At 45.4% G+C, this 14,828-nt stretch overlaps 1 protein-coding gene across 1 annotated transcript in view; it reads right to left on the reverse strand.

Annotated features, from left to right (window-relative positions):
- Positions 1–14,828, reverse strand: part of CRLF1 (cytokine receptor like factor 1) — a 43,635-nt gene that overhangs the window by 3,638 nt on the left and 25,169 nt on the right. The window contains exons 2-6 of the mRNA XM_007438022.4: positions 12,408–12,689; positions 10,144–10,273; positions 9,470–9,639; positions 6,235–6,392; positions 1,712–1,880 (exon numbers count right to left, since the gene is read on the reverse strand). Coding sequence (XP_007438084.1) covers positions 1,712–1,880; positions 6,235–6,392; positions 9,470–9,639; positions 10,144–10,273; positions 12,408–12,689 — 909 coding nt within the window. The remainder of the gene's footprint in view (positions 1–1,711; positions 1,881–6,234; positions 6,393–9,469; positions 9,640–10,143; positions 10,274–12,407; positions 12,690–14,828) is intronic.

Below are 14,828 nucleotides of genomic sequence, written 5' to 3' on the forward strand. Positions count from 1 at the left end.
AACGATGCCCTGAAAATCTGGTAAGACTGGGGGCCTGCCTGGGCCTGTGACATTACTAGCTGCCCATCCTGCTGTTCTGAGAGGCAATTTTTAAAAAATTCAGCTCTTCACCCCAGCCAAGTTATGCACCCTTGTTCTAAGGCAGTGTTGTCCAAACTTGGCCACTTTAAGATGAGTGGACTTCAACTCCCAGAATTCCCCAGCCAGCCTGGGGAATTCTGGGAGTTGAAATCCACTCATCTTAAAGTGGCCAAGTTTGGACAACACTGTTCTAAGGCATTCTTCACCAACCTGTGCCAGTCAAAAGATGCTGGACTTCACCTGCTATAATTTGAAGAAACAAAACGCTGGACTAATGTTTTGGAACTGGCAAAACAGTTCCTACATTCAGCAAAGTGGTATTTTTTAAAATGCAGCGTCTAGGTCCTGCAGGAAGCCCATTCCTTCCAAACTGTCAAGTAGCAAGACATCGGTGAAGATTTTTTAAAGAAGGCTACTCAGCAGCTGCATTCACAAAATGCTTTTAACCTGACTGTAAGGAACCTATTCCTGGGTTTGCATTATACACTGAATTATATAGTAACTGAAACACACCAAAAAACGAACAAATATTAAAATTAACCAACTTTATTACGGCGTGTAAATAGGGCATCTAGGCTTCTAACCCATCTGGGTAGTCGTGCTATGGGATAATTGCTATTTTAATTTCATACATAAATTAATGTATGCATATGCACATACATCTAATGCAGTTTTTCTCAACCTTGGCAACTTTAAGACGTGTGGAATTCAACTCCCAGAATTCCCCAGGCTGGCTGGGGAATTCTGGGAGTTGAAGTCCACACGTCTTAAAGTTGCCAAGGTTGAGAAACACTGATCTAGTGTATGGTATGTTGAAAGGCTGCTTTAAACCATTGATTTGCAAGCTGTCTTACTCACTTTCCAAGATAAATCAGGGTATATCAAAATAAAAAATAGCAAACAATTTTATGGACAACCTTGGAAACTCAACCATCATTTTCACAGGGAGAAATCCACATGTGGCTTGCCTGTTTCATTCCTTTTTAAAGAAGTTAGATTGCATGCTTTCGTTTACCTCCCCAACTTCACCCTGAAATCATCTCAATTATCTGTTCTTACACACGCGATTCATCCTCACCCCGTCCTCAGTAACTAAGTCATCCCGACAGAGATTAATCTTGTGCATGATGAAAATGGGGAATAGAATATATGTTCTCTTCAGGAAAAGTGGCGGATCGTCCCTCCTTCCTCCCCCTCCCACCATCAGGTGTCCTAAAAGCCAGGATTTGAGCAGAAGGATGTGGGAAGAATGGAGGAGTTGGTGCCGCATTTGATGTCCAAGTACTTGTGGACTTCTCAGCTGGCTTTGGAACAAGAAACCCAGGTGCAGGGCATTCCACAAGACCAGGATTTCTTCCAAGGCTCTAAACACAGCACAAGCCTACTTCTGACATATAATCAGATTCTCAGGACGTCTACTCAGATTTCTGGAAAGAGGAACGTGACAGAGGCTCTGAGCTGCGAGCTGGAAGGGTTCCCAAGAAGCTCGCCAGGAGAACGCAGGCACCTGGCGAAGCAGCAGGAACTCCGCTTGGGGGGACCTCTGGTGCTCCCCACGGTGACCAGACCACTAGCCAGCAGAACGCCGGCACATTTGCAAAGGTGGGGACAGAGGAATGGGCCTATTCACCATTCCGAGGTGTGGAGGCTGCCGTGGGATTGCTCCAGTCGCTCCAAATGCCGGCTTTCTTTGAACCGTAGATACCAACCGGATTGCAGCGGACTTGGACAAAATACACCGTCCCGGGTCTTAGGCCCGCCAGCCGGCACGAAGTCTGGTTGCTCACATTGTCGACAACCTAGCAAGAGAAAGGAAAATTTCAAGGCTTTCAAAAGAGACCTGGTCCTTCCGTCCACCCAAGTGTAGACTTTGCACGTAACTGTGTAGAAGTGAGAAGCTCTCTAGGTCAGGGAAAAAAACAATAAAACCTTTTTTGAAAGCCTGGAAACCTTATATGGACTTTTGGTTGAAAGAAGAAAAGGCTGAATGGATGATTTACGGATCTGAGGACTAAAAGGGGTTAAAAGGGAAGGAAAATGGAATTTCAAAGTAAGAGGGAAAAAAGAGGGAGGAGAAATGGTAAAATGGATAGAAAAAAGGGTGGAAGTCATCATATTTCTTTTTTTGTTTCTTTCCTTTTTCTTATTTTTTTTCTTACCTTTAATTTTTTATACTTTTATGGTATTTTAAAATTCTAAGGGGGAAAAGGTGAATTCATTCATAAAAAGTGGAAAACTCTCCCTGATGCAGAAGAGGTGAGTTTTCTCATTCCCGGGACTGCAGTATAAACGTAAAATTGTACCTGAAATCGGATTTTTGAGAGTTTAGGACTTCAAGGGACCCCAGGTGATTCTTATGATTCTTAGCCTTTTTTGCACATAAGGCGCATTGGAACCGAAGGGAGGAGAACACTTTGATCGGGGGAAAGCAATCACAACTTGGTTTGTAAAGGGGGCCTGTTTTTCTGGAGGGCAGACTTCTGCCAGAAGTTTGAAATGTGGAAATGACGGAAACTGGGAGCCGGGCTACAAAAAAGATGCAAAAAATATAAAGGATGAAAGAAAAAAAATGCAAAGAGCATAACTAAGAGAGATTTTGCTGGCTTACCCTATGTACTAAGGCAGTGTTTCTCAATCTCAGCCACTTTAAGATGGGTGGACTTCAACTCCCAGAATTCCCCAGCCAGCATGCTGGCTGGGGAATTCTGGGAGTTGAGGTCCACCCATCTTAAAGTGGCTGAGATTGAGAAACACTGCACTAACGCATGGTTTGTTTTAGCCAGCTTTGACAAACCACCGTGGAGAGTTTGCACAATATGCGAAGTCCAAGTCAAACATTATGGTTTAATGCAAAGTGTACACTCAGTCTATTTGGGGTGACCTCATAAGTATCCTGGGACTTGAAAACATGCCAGCCCCTTCTGATTGCCCCTAAAAGTCATTTACCAAAAGACATACAATTCTAGAGCGGTTACTGAATCAGAGCGGGACTGATCTGAATTCCAGAGCTCACTTTACCACTTCCCTTGGCTTTTAGGTGTCCAAAAACCTTTCGAAGAATTTCATGACTATTGTGGCTTTCCCTCTCCTTCCATTTTTGAAGCTGATCCTGGATGTTTTTTTTTAAGTTACCCCCTTGGGGCAGGATGTTTGGCTCATAAACAATTTTTAATAGATCTGGTTTTGATAGATTGCTTTTCTTTTAAACAAAACTACATTTTATTTTTGTTTATTCCCTTGTGAGGCTGACATTTCACCATTCTATTTTCAAACTCCCCCTCCTTGTTATCTTCTCGATTTTCTGGGATAATCTTCCTCAACTTTAATCTGAGTGCAAGTGAATCTGTCACATCTGCTCGGGATTGGCAATAATTTTCCTTTCCAGTCCCCTTCCCCTTTCCTTAATCTTTAGGCCAAATTGCTATGCAGCTGGGAACATACAATCTTTAACTAAAGGTCTGATGGAAGATTAGAAGCCAATATATAATTTTATCCATTCTAAGTTTTTTTTTTATTGTAAAACAGTTTACTGTTTTTAAAAGCCACTTCATTTTATGCTTTAATCCCAGTTCTACATTTTTTCCTTGTAATTACTGTATTGTTTCCATTGTATGTTTCCAATTAGCTTTCTTTCTGTAATGTGCTTTTATTTTTCTCTATTTATTTGTTTATTCCTTTTGTATCCTGCCCCTATCTCAAGACTCTGGACAGTTGACAACAGAAAACAAGGCGGAAAATATAATCAATAAAAGCATGTATTGTATCTCCTAAATGCTGAAAAATAAATACGTAAACAAAACAGATCGATAGCCTAAACCTGGCTCCTTTAACATCCTTATTATTCAAATCCCCTGTAGAACAAAATTGTTTTAACCAACATCTTAAAAATAAAAAGGGGGCAATCAGACCGCATACAGGGTGGGAATTCAAAGCAAGGAAGACTGTACTGGACAGGCAGATTTTTACTCGCAAGAGGGACTTATACAGATGTGATACATGTAAAAAAAGAGATGGGACCTCAATCATTCATTCCCCATCTTGATTTTTTTTACACTCACCCCCAGCCACCCCTGTCTAGTGCCTTTATCTCCCAAATCCAATTCCTATTTTTGCTGTGATTTAAAGAATTCTTTATACTATATTGCACTGACACTGTCTGCACAGACTATTTTCTTAATATTCTTTTTGAAAACACTCTGCTTAACAACTCCATCAGATACTCCAGCCATTTTATGGGACATGCCTGCAGTCTTTTGTCTCATTATATTGGAGTAAGTTCTATTAAATCTAGTCACGCTTACTTCTAACGGTAGGAGTTCAACTCGTAAAATGTACCAAGGTTAAAGACAGGATAATCAGTCTGCTGAAACAGGCAGTTTTAGTTTGAAAGAAAACAATTTGACTCAGAAGTATTTGTTAACCTAAACTTTGACTATATGTTGGAGCAGTGTTTCTCAACCTTGACAGATGTGTGGACTTCAACTCCCAGAATTCCCCAGCCAGCCTTGCTGGCTGGGGAATTCTGGGAGTTGAAGTCCACACATCTTCAAGTTCCCAAGGTTGAGAAACACTGAGTTGGAGGGTCTTCAAAGAAGAGACATCCAACTTACGCTTTAACGTATTCCTTCCCAATTACCTGATTTCTACCATCATCACAGTCAAAAGTAAAAATCGAAACCTTGTTCAGAAAGGCACTGTAAGACATGCCACTCTTCCTGTCCTGGAAAACATGTTCAAAGCCACCCTCGTATTCCCTTTTCCTTTACAGCTCTCTTAATCCATTCCTTTCCGGCTCCTTTTGTTCAGGACTGGCCCAATGTGGGCACCATCCTTGGGGGGAGTCAAAAAAGTCAAGATGGCACCTTCAACCTTGAAATCAAAACCCCTCCCCTTTTTCACATGTGGCATAGCACATAAAAAACACATAGGTCTCCAACTGCATGGTTAAGGCTGCCATCTTAACTTGTTTTAACTCCCCCATGAAACCCCCTGCCCCCAAACCACTTTTTTTTTTTTTTTGCGATCCCCGAAGACCCTTGGACTATGCAGTAGTAACAACATTTATTCATTTCCCGCCCCATATTTTCGGCACGGTTTTCCACCATTCTTAGGCAGAAAAGAAGAAAAATGGCTGAAGTCTTAACATGAGTGGCTGCCAACCCTTCCCGCTCTTTTCAAAATTAAATAAGGAAAGCAGTGTCAGCATAAACCCCCAACGGGAACATTACAAACTCAACCCCACCTATTTAAAAATGATGCCTTACCCCAGTGCCCCCAAAATATGCCAGCCCCTGGCGTATTCCACTATGCCATGCCCTTTGTTCCTCCAAAACTTGTTTAACAGGTAACCTGTGCCAGGGTGTTGGCACAATGCTCCTTGGAGCCTCATCAGCTTGGCCAAGGCATCGCTACTCAAGAGTTCATGGCATGGTCTATGCTGAGTCCTGTTTCCTCGACTTCTTGATCAGGTCTTAGGTCTGTCTGGCAATGTGCTGAAAATCCAGTATTATGCAACGTGTTGCACAATAACCAAACACTGAGTTGGTCCTCGAGATCTCCCACATGGCTCACGTGGACATCTGAGGGTGGATCGGTTGGGACACTTGGCCCTGTTCGTTCGACAGTCACAACTGATCCACCCTCGGTGAGCCATGTGGGAGACCTCGGGCACCAACTCAGTGTTCAGTTATTGTGCAACACATTGTCCCCACTTGGCCCTGATGTCCAACATGTCGATGAACATAAAAAGGGAGAAGGGCTTTCTATGTTTTAAGTCCACTCTTCACTGCATGCCACTGCAAGTGTTTCACTTTTAACACTCCACCCCAAATATACAGTATGATTAGGTGGGCTGTGCCACAGAAAAGAGAACAAAAACCCTGTGCCAACTTCTTGTAGCCCCTCCCTGAATTGCAAACTTCATCTGTGCCCTCCCTGAAGCCTGCAGCATGGGAAAGAAATGAGAGGTGCCAAATGGAGCATGGAAAGTCAAGAAGAGAAAGAAAACCACGGAAAAAGGGCACGGCGGGAGAATGTCTCCCAACCCCTTTGTGGCTTGCTTCAGCCCCACCACTCTGCAGTTCCTCACTGATTACTCCAGTCGATGGTTGTCCTGGTGCGGAATAAATTGCACACCCCATCAAGGAGACTCACCTTCCACTCTGAACTGTCCTCAACTCGGTACTGGATCTGATATTTGGCTTGGAAGAGAAAATCCTTCAGGGCAGGCGGCGCGCTCCACCGAACACTGAGTTGGTCCTCAAGGTCTCCCACACGGCTCACGTGGACATCCGAGGGCGGATCGGTTGTGACTGTCGAACAGACAGGGCCAAGGGGGGACATGTCAACACTTAAACACAGAATGAAGACTGGGAAACCCTTCCTAAGAAGAACTGGAGGCAAGCAAGGTGAAATAGATCCTGCAGCCTTGATCTGATTTCATACAGGGTGGTCATCTCCTGAAATGGCTGCCTTGCGTGAGTGATGGGGTAGGCGGACTTCGTTCAACATGGACTTGGTTCAGCAGTTGGGATGCTCATGGAAAGTGCTGGTCACCTCCCAGTCATTTGTTGGAGGAACTCATAATACCTTGCCTCCGAATCGGTGGACTACATAGACCATTTGCAAAAGAAGCCATGCAATGAAAGATTTGGAGATTTCTCCCCATGGGGAAAACAAGGGTGTTGTGCGTGGTGCTCACAGCGTGAACACATTGCATAAGGATCAGTGAGACGTCCCATGCACCTCCCTGGGACTAAAGGCTGCGTGTGAGCCTATAAAGCAGAGAAAGCCGGGATCCGCAAGTTTCCCCAGATGGCCCTGCTGATTTCAAATTTTAAATGATCACCCATTTTGCCACCAACTCTCACCAGATTTCAAAACTCTCTTGCAAGATCTCAGCATTCTTGGGCAAGAGGGCCAACATTGTGTGGTATTTGGCAATCTTGTGAGAGGCCAGTGATTTAATTTACATTTTAAATGATTTAAATTTGCTTTAGGAAAGCCGGGGGGGGGGGGAGGCATTTGGAGTGCAATCAAACATCTGGCATTCAGAGCCCAGACTGGTTTTGTCTGTTACATAGGAAGCCAGATGCTGGAGCTGGATTCTGATTCAGGTGACTGCAGGATGATAGGCTTTGTTCCTCCATTACCAACAAGCAGCTTGTGAGTAAACAAATGGCACAATCGTATCCAGTAGGGAGTTTATCAGCAGGCTGGGAGCCAAATAGAGCCAAGACAATGTAATGGTTAAAGGGATGGACTGGGAGCAGGGAGACCCAGGTTCTAGGGCCCCGCCCCTCAGCTGCAGAAGCTCATTGGCTGAATTTGGGCCAATCCCTCCTTCCCTCTCAGCCCAAGAGCCAATTAGGTGTAGCAGGGAAGCTGCTGGGCTAGGAGCAGGGAGACCCAGGTTCTAGGGCCCCGCCCCTCAGCTGCAGAAGCTCATTGGCTGAATTTGGGCCAATCCCACTTTCCCTCTCAGCCCATGAGCCAATTAGGTGTAGCGGGGAAGCTGCTGGGCTAGGAGCAGAGAGAACCAGGTTCTAGTCCCTGCTCAGCATGGAAACCCTCACAGGGTTGTTGTGGGAAGAAGTAGCAGGAAGGAGCAAGGACAAGGAAGGAGAGCTGTGTATGCCATCTTGAGCTCCCAAATGAGGTGGCATATAAATCTAAAATAACAATGATGGTGATGATGTATATCATATTGAGACAATATTGAGGAAGAGGGCTATACGGGGGACGTGCTCATAGCTAAGGAGTGCTGACTGCTGACAGCCCCTCTACGTCGCAACATTTTATTACAGGGGACCACTTGTCCCTAGCTGAATACTTCATTGGCAAGCGACAAATCTCTGTGCTAAGTGGGGTCCAGGCCCTGCATTCTTACAGGACTAACTGGGAATGGCTGCTGCAGGAAAACAGGGAAAACCAGAGCAATGTTTCCTAGAAGAGGACAACTGCTGTCCTCCGATTCTTGTGGGTTTTGCAGGAAGCGCCTCAAGGACTCAGCCCTAGCTGCTCCGGACGCATCGTTGGACAGAAGCAGGCTAGAAGAATAAGGCTGGCCAGGATTTGGGCCGAATCTCCCAGAGCAGCTGCATCACCGTTGCTTCTGCCGTGCAGAAAGAGCGCTGGTTGGAAGGAGCCCCAAAAGAGCAATGGATCAAGCAGAGATGCATCGGGCATCTTCCTGGATGGCAGGGGGGCTTTCAGCTCCTTGTCCCACCTTGTTACCAATTTTAGAAGAGCTGAAATTGAAGCTCTAATCCAGTGTTTCTCAGCCTTAGCCGCTTGAAGATGTGTGGACTTCAGCAAGGCTGGCTGGGGAATTCTGGGAGTTGAAGTCCACACATCTTCAAGCGGCCAAGGATGAGAAACACTGCTCTAATCTGTGCTGAGAGGTTTGATTGCACATGAAACTAAAGAGATAACTGGAACTGCCTTCTCGCCTTACACGAATCGGATCGCCTCCTTTCTACAACGCAGAACCTATATATCTATCATTGCTCCGTCCCATCTCAGCCCGTCTCCTATTAGCGGTTGGCTGGGGCTGGCGAGATTTGAACTTTCGGAAGGGCAGGCTGAAAGGGAAGGAGTTAAGAAGCAGCAGATGTCTGGAATGGAGCAAAAAGCAGTGGAAAAAAGAAAAGAAAAAAAACCCGATCCTAATTAGATTAGGAGCAATTCCACTCACATATAACCTATTTCCTGCTCTCTACTTCCTTCCTGAGATGTCACAGACCTGTTTCTCCGTATGCCTAAACTTCTACTTCTGCAAATGAATCCGTCATATCCCAGGTGAGATCACAGCACCTGGACGTGACATTGCATGCAAAGAACCGCTGTTAGGGGTGATTGGCTAGAATTTACCTCCTGCCACTCAGGGCTCAACCAGCTTCCTCCTAGTTTCTAGGGTATCTTTATTATTTAAAGCTGTTTCGCTTCACAGGTGGGAAAGACAAGTCAGCATCTTCCTCTAGAGCACAATCAAACCCAAAGTCTACATTTCTTCCCAGGAACTGATGGAGTACAGAGCCACGTTTAAATGGGACCTCCATGTTTAGGAACTCTACCCACCTGTTAGAATCAATGGCTGGAGGCTAACAATGGGGCCATGGAGGAAGATGACTGCCATCGTAAGGATTTACCCCCTCATTCTCACACAGAAGTAATATCCAAGCCTAGTTGCCCAGAGAAAACCAACTGCATTCAAAGGATACAAAAGCTGAACTTTGCACCATCTGAAATTGTTAAGGGACAAGTTAGCCTCCCTGGACCAGCCCGTGATGGCTTCATAGATGACCAGGGGAAGCATCAAACAGCTTGGCCATCCAACTGTGAACAGTTGCCATCAAGAAGTGTTGGCCAACTGCAAGGACCTTCTTACCGACGTCCACAATGTCCAGCATCACCACATCCGAGACGGCCATCCCAAGTCGATTGGATGCTTCCACCCAAATTTCGTAAGGTGTGAAAAGGGCCAAATCCTTGGGAATGTGGCAGGAATATGGGCCAGCAGTGTGATACTCTTGGCAGATGTTGTCACGACCATACCACCTACAAAAGAGGGGTTCTTTAGTCCAAAACAGTCCTGGGCGTTCTCTCCAACCCTCCAGTCGTAACTAATCTGGAGAAAAAAGAGCAGTCTATCTTGCAAAAAATCCAGCTCTAGAAGAACATGCAGACAGGAGAAGCTCGCTGAGGATTAGGCGTTACCGCATCATGGAAGGCCTCCATGTTTAGAAGCAGTCTACCTCTGAGTGCCCAACACTTAGGGCAAACAAGAGCTGAGAAGGGCTGCTGAGGTTCCTCCAAGGGCAGAGCCGCAAGGCAGCAGCTCTTAATGTAACGGGATAGGTGGACTTCTTTCTTCTAGATACTAATTCCCTAACCGGGCTCCTTCACCGCCACCCTAGCTGGGAGCGAGAATCGAACGCATCAGACTAAGCATTGTCTGAAATCCAACATGACTACAGAAATGCAGCTCAGGGTGCGTCTCGTTGTTCTAAAAGACGGATCGCCAGCTTTCCGTCCCTTCTGTGCCCGGGTCATTCAGCCTACCTGAGTTTGTATTTCAGGGTGTAATTTGTATGCAGGTACGTCTCGCCCTCTGTTCCAGGTGCCCATCTACAGGTGAGGTCTTTCAGATTCTTGGACCAGCAAGAGATGTTGGTTGGCTTTTCGGGGGGCACTGAAAGATATAAATAAATCCATATATCTCTACAGCTGGGTACGTATATTTACAGGGAAACCCAAATGCCAAAAGCTAGGAAATAGTAAAAGGACGGTTTTGTTTGCTTTTTCAAACAGCGGTGCCGCTCTCTTTTGGCACGGGTGAGAAATTTTAAACCATGGCCTGCAGTTGTCCTTTGCATAACAACAAGGCTGTTCCCCCTGAAGTTTCCATCCTTCCAAAACCCGATCTTTAAAAATAGCCTGTGATAAAAATCATACATATATTGATTTGGACAACTGTCATGGTCCAAATGGAGTGTTTTCCTCTTCCATGGCAGCTCCCAAGAGCAGAAACTTTCTCATATCGGTTAAAGGTCTCAGAAGCTAAGCTGGAAAGACAAAGAAGTGCTGAACACGTACAAAGAGCTAGTTTAAACCTGGTCAAAGGTTTAGCTTTTCACGGCATCCAATCCTGTTCAAGAAGGCCTTTTCCAGCTTTTAGTACTGTATTTAGTATTTTAGCTTAGCTTAATGGGTAGAACACCTCCTCTGCAGTCTGAAGGTGGCTAGTTTAGTACTCTGCAGCTTCAGGATCTGGTTTCAGATGATGAGAAAGGCCTGGGATCCATCACCAGTAAAGCTAAACAGTGTTGACCTGGATACCCAGTTTTTCAGCACCACAAACATGCTTTAAACCAGTGTTTCTCAACCTTGGCAACTTTAAGATGTGTGGACTTCAACTCCCCTAATCCAAGAGGCGGGAGGCTCCAGAACCCTCTCTCCTGCCCTTTGTATCCCAAGCCCCAAAGCGCTTCCCGCATCCTCTTGTTTTCAGCCCTAGCACGCCCCATCTATGATGGGGGTTCATACTACGTGACTTTACAGGATTCCTATAATGATCATAAGTGTGAAAGGATTTTCCATGTTTGGCTTACAGAAAATATGAAACTTACGGCTACTATGCCTGTGGCTCAGTACAAGTCAGTTTCACAGGATCCAGTTAGCTTATATATTTTTCCCCTCCCAGAAAAGCTGCCAATTCCAAACAAAAGGCAGATTAATCTAAAATCCTTCTCCCTGAAGTGGCCATATTTTTCCAAGAAGGCCTCAAGGAGAATTTGGTAGGTTTCCCATGTGTGTCTCCAGCACAGTGTTTCTCAACCTTGGCAGCTTTAAGACGTGTGGACTTCAACTCCCAGGGGAATTCTGGGAGTTGAAGTCCACCCGTCTTAAAGTTGCCTAGGTTGAAAAACACTGTGCTGGAGACACCCGGGAGGAACCCTGTTCTCCCTGACCGAGGGCCTGTAGAAGGCAGCAGAGGGATGCAGAAAGCAGGTTGCTGCCCTCTAGTGGTTACCTGAACTTTTACAGTCCCTAAACAGCATTGATCCACCATGTACAAGAGGAAGCCAGTGGCTTGGAATGAGACGGGCGGCTATAGACATGGCAGAAATCAATAAGTAAATAAATAAATAAATAAAATAAGCCAGTCACAGGCCCGATTACAAAAGTAAAAAGCATCTCCCTCCCTACTCACTCTCTCTGGCACACACATACATGTACACAAAGGTCAGTCAGTCAGTCAGAACTGGGTGCACTTAATGGTTATGGGACTGAGAGGGGGAAAAATAGGAGTGGGACAGAATAGGCTTTTGGAAGAATGCATGATGGACAGGCTGGCTGACAGTGGGGAGTAAATGGTGAGGCTGGCTGGCACAGGGTTGGGGGGGGTGTCGTAAAAGTGGCAAGACGATGGCTAGGACATCACCCTGTCAACCTTGCCCCTTTTGGGAATTAAGGCTGTGAAGCACTTCAGATTCAAAAGGGAAAAAAGGGCTTGGGAGAACAGGGGGATGCTTCGATAGGGTATTTTCCCGGCCTTCTGCAGCTGCAGTGCAATTCCAAGAAAAGGTGGGTTTGGTTTAAGAAGCTGCAGCAACCCCTGCTCCAGCGTGCCTTTTTGCCCTTGAACCCGAAGCATTGCACAGAAAGTCCTGCAACGGGGCACGGTTCAGCTCACCAGCTGGGACCTTAAAGGAGAGGGAATCATGATTTTTGGAAGGATTCCCTGCAGCTCCCATTTGCACATCTATATGTGACCCAGGGAATGGGGGCGGTGGGAATCCCATCTGATCAAGCCTCAGACATACGTCCTACATAGAGACACGACCCGGCCAAGATGCTTCCGCCTTCCTTGCTGTGGCACACCAGGTTATCCCCTGACTGCTGCCGCGATCCGTTCAGCTGGGAGAGGGTGACGCTCAGGGTGGTGGCCCCCAGGACCTTGTAGGTCTCAGCTGGGAGCTTCCGGCCATTCAGGGTCCAATAAAGGTCCTCGGCCTTCAGGCCTGAAGTGGCCGTGACGGAACAGTTGGCCGTGAATGAAGCGCCAATGTGGAGCGTTGCGTCTTGGGGAGCTATGATGGCTGGGTCTGCAGTGAGAGGGAAAAATAAAAAAAAAAGATCAAATCAATCTCTGCGGTTGGTTTGCTTGTTTGGTCTCTGGGTGGCATCCAAAAATAATCTCGAATATGAGATGTTATGCCTCTTGGTCAGTGTTGTCCAAACTTGGCCACTTTAAGATGAGTGGACTTCAACTTCCAGAATTCCCCAGCCAGCATGGGGAATGGCTGGGGAATTCTGGAAGTTGAAGTCCACTCATCTTAAAGTGGCCAAGTTTGGACAACACTGGTCTTGGTCATCAGCAATGGTATCAGCACCCCTTGTTTCTCCAACACAAATAGAAAACAATCATTTTCTATTGTGTCTATCCAAAGTTATAGATCAGGGACTATCTTTCTATTTATTAAATTTGCCCACTGCCTGACTCCCGACTACTCTAGCTGTGCTGGGAGGTAAATTTATTTTTGGTTTGCTTCATTCATTCTTTCCAAGTATCTTGCTGCATTTTTATGTACGTTTGTTTTAGCTGTGCCTTTTGAGAAATGCTTGTTTTATCTCAATGTGCCGGGACCGTTAACTACTTTGAGTAATCAGTACAGAGGCCAGTCCTAAATGTAGTAATAATTGAAGGCATCTGAGAAGCCAAAGCGTAAACCATCAATGCCATATCATGTTTTTCATATCATTTTTGGAGGATTCTAGTCCAGGAGAAACAGCTGGAACAAGAGAGGCATAGAAAAGGGAGAAAAGTCGCCCCAAAACACTGGTTGCACATCCATGTTCAAGAGAAGCCGCTGCTCATTCGGCTGGTAGGAATCATTTGCAGAGGAGCACTGCACTTAGTTTTTGGCAGCAAAACAACAAAGAAAGTAGGTTTACAGTTCCTACTAAATCTCAGATGGCTGGGATTACACATAACACCAAAAATAAGAAACCTATTTAAATGCCTTCCCATCAGTTAGGGTTTTTTTTAGATTTTTTTATCCCGCCTTTCTTATTTTTATAAATAACTCAAGGCGGCAAACGTACCAATATTCCTTCCTCCTATTTTCCCCACAACAACAACCCTGTGAGGTGAGCTGGGCTGAGGGACTGGCCCAAAGTCACCCAGCCGGCTTTCAGGCCTAAGGCAGGACTAGAACTCACTGTCTCCTACCCCCCCTCCAAAATTTAAAATGGTTGGAATCTCACAAGATGCAAATCTTTTTAAGATTTAGAAATGAAGCCAAACCCACCAAGATTGCCAGATTATTTTTGAAGCGATGACGGGGGTAGCCGTTTGCCTGGGATGGTCAGAGGATTCCTGCTCTGGGGAGCGGGTTGGGCCAGATGACCTCCAACGCGTCTTCCAACCCAAGGGTTCTGTGGCTGAAATCTTGCAACCCTGCCAAATCAAGATTTGGCCCTCTCCCCCTGAGATTTCAGCCTTTTAAAAAAGTAATTAAATTAAGTAGATAAAACTTCTTTTTATTACTTCTGCAACCCAGAGATGCCGCCTAAGGATATTGCTGTGTTGGGTTCAATGCAACATTTAAGCCAAATATGCATTTATTTTTTCTGGACTAACAATGGCACTTTGTCTTTGAATAATGTGCTGGGGGGGCAGTGTCGTTCTCCGAAGTATTGGGTGAGGCCAGGAAAAAAAATAATAAAACTGTTGTCATGTACATTTAGACGTAATTAAAATATGGTTGGTATAAGTGCCCTTCAGTCATGCACTTAATATTTATCTCCTGGCACAGTAACATTTGCAATTTGCTAATAGCTTTGGGGGAACATGGACAGGGGCAGAAGTGAGACCACAGGGCTAGACTAAACCAAAACACATTAGCGTCTTATGTAAATTGGTCTGGAGGTTTGCATACCATAAAAACTACAAATTTATCATGATACAGATGTCTTTGGTCCATGGCCTGCCTTGGACTGGAGGTACTGTATGGGGAAATCCCACTCTAAGATATTCTTAAAAACCTAAATAATCATTTTGCTGGGTTAGAGTGGTGTTTCTCAACCTTGGCAACTTTAAGATGGATACACTTCAACTTCCAGAATTGAGGGGAGTGGCTGGGGAATTCTGGGAGTTCATGCTGGCTGGGGAATTCTGGGAATTGAAGTCCACTAAACACTGGTTTAGTATCACAACATCAGGGTATCTGTGCCGGGTAGGG

This window comes from Python bivittatus, unplaced genomic scaffold, assembly GCF_059951505.1.
Source record: "Python bivittatus isolate LINGU-HERP-01145 unplaced genomic scaffold, Pbiv_v1 ctg000580_np1212, whole genome shotgun sequence".
NCBI lineage: Eukaryota > Metazoa > Chordata > Lepidosauria > Squamata > Pythonidae > Python > Python bivittatus.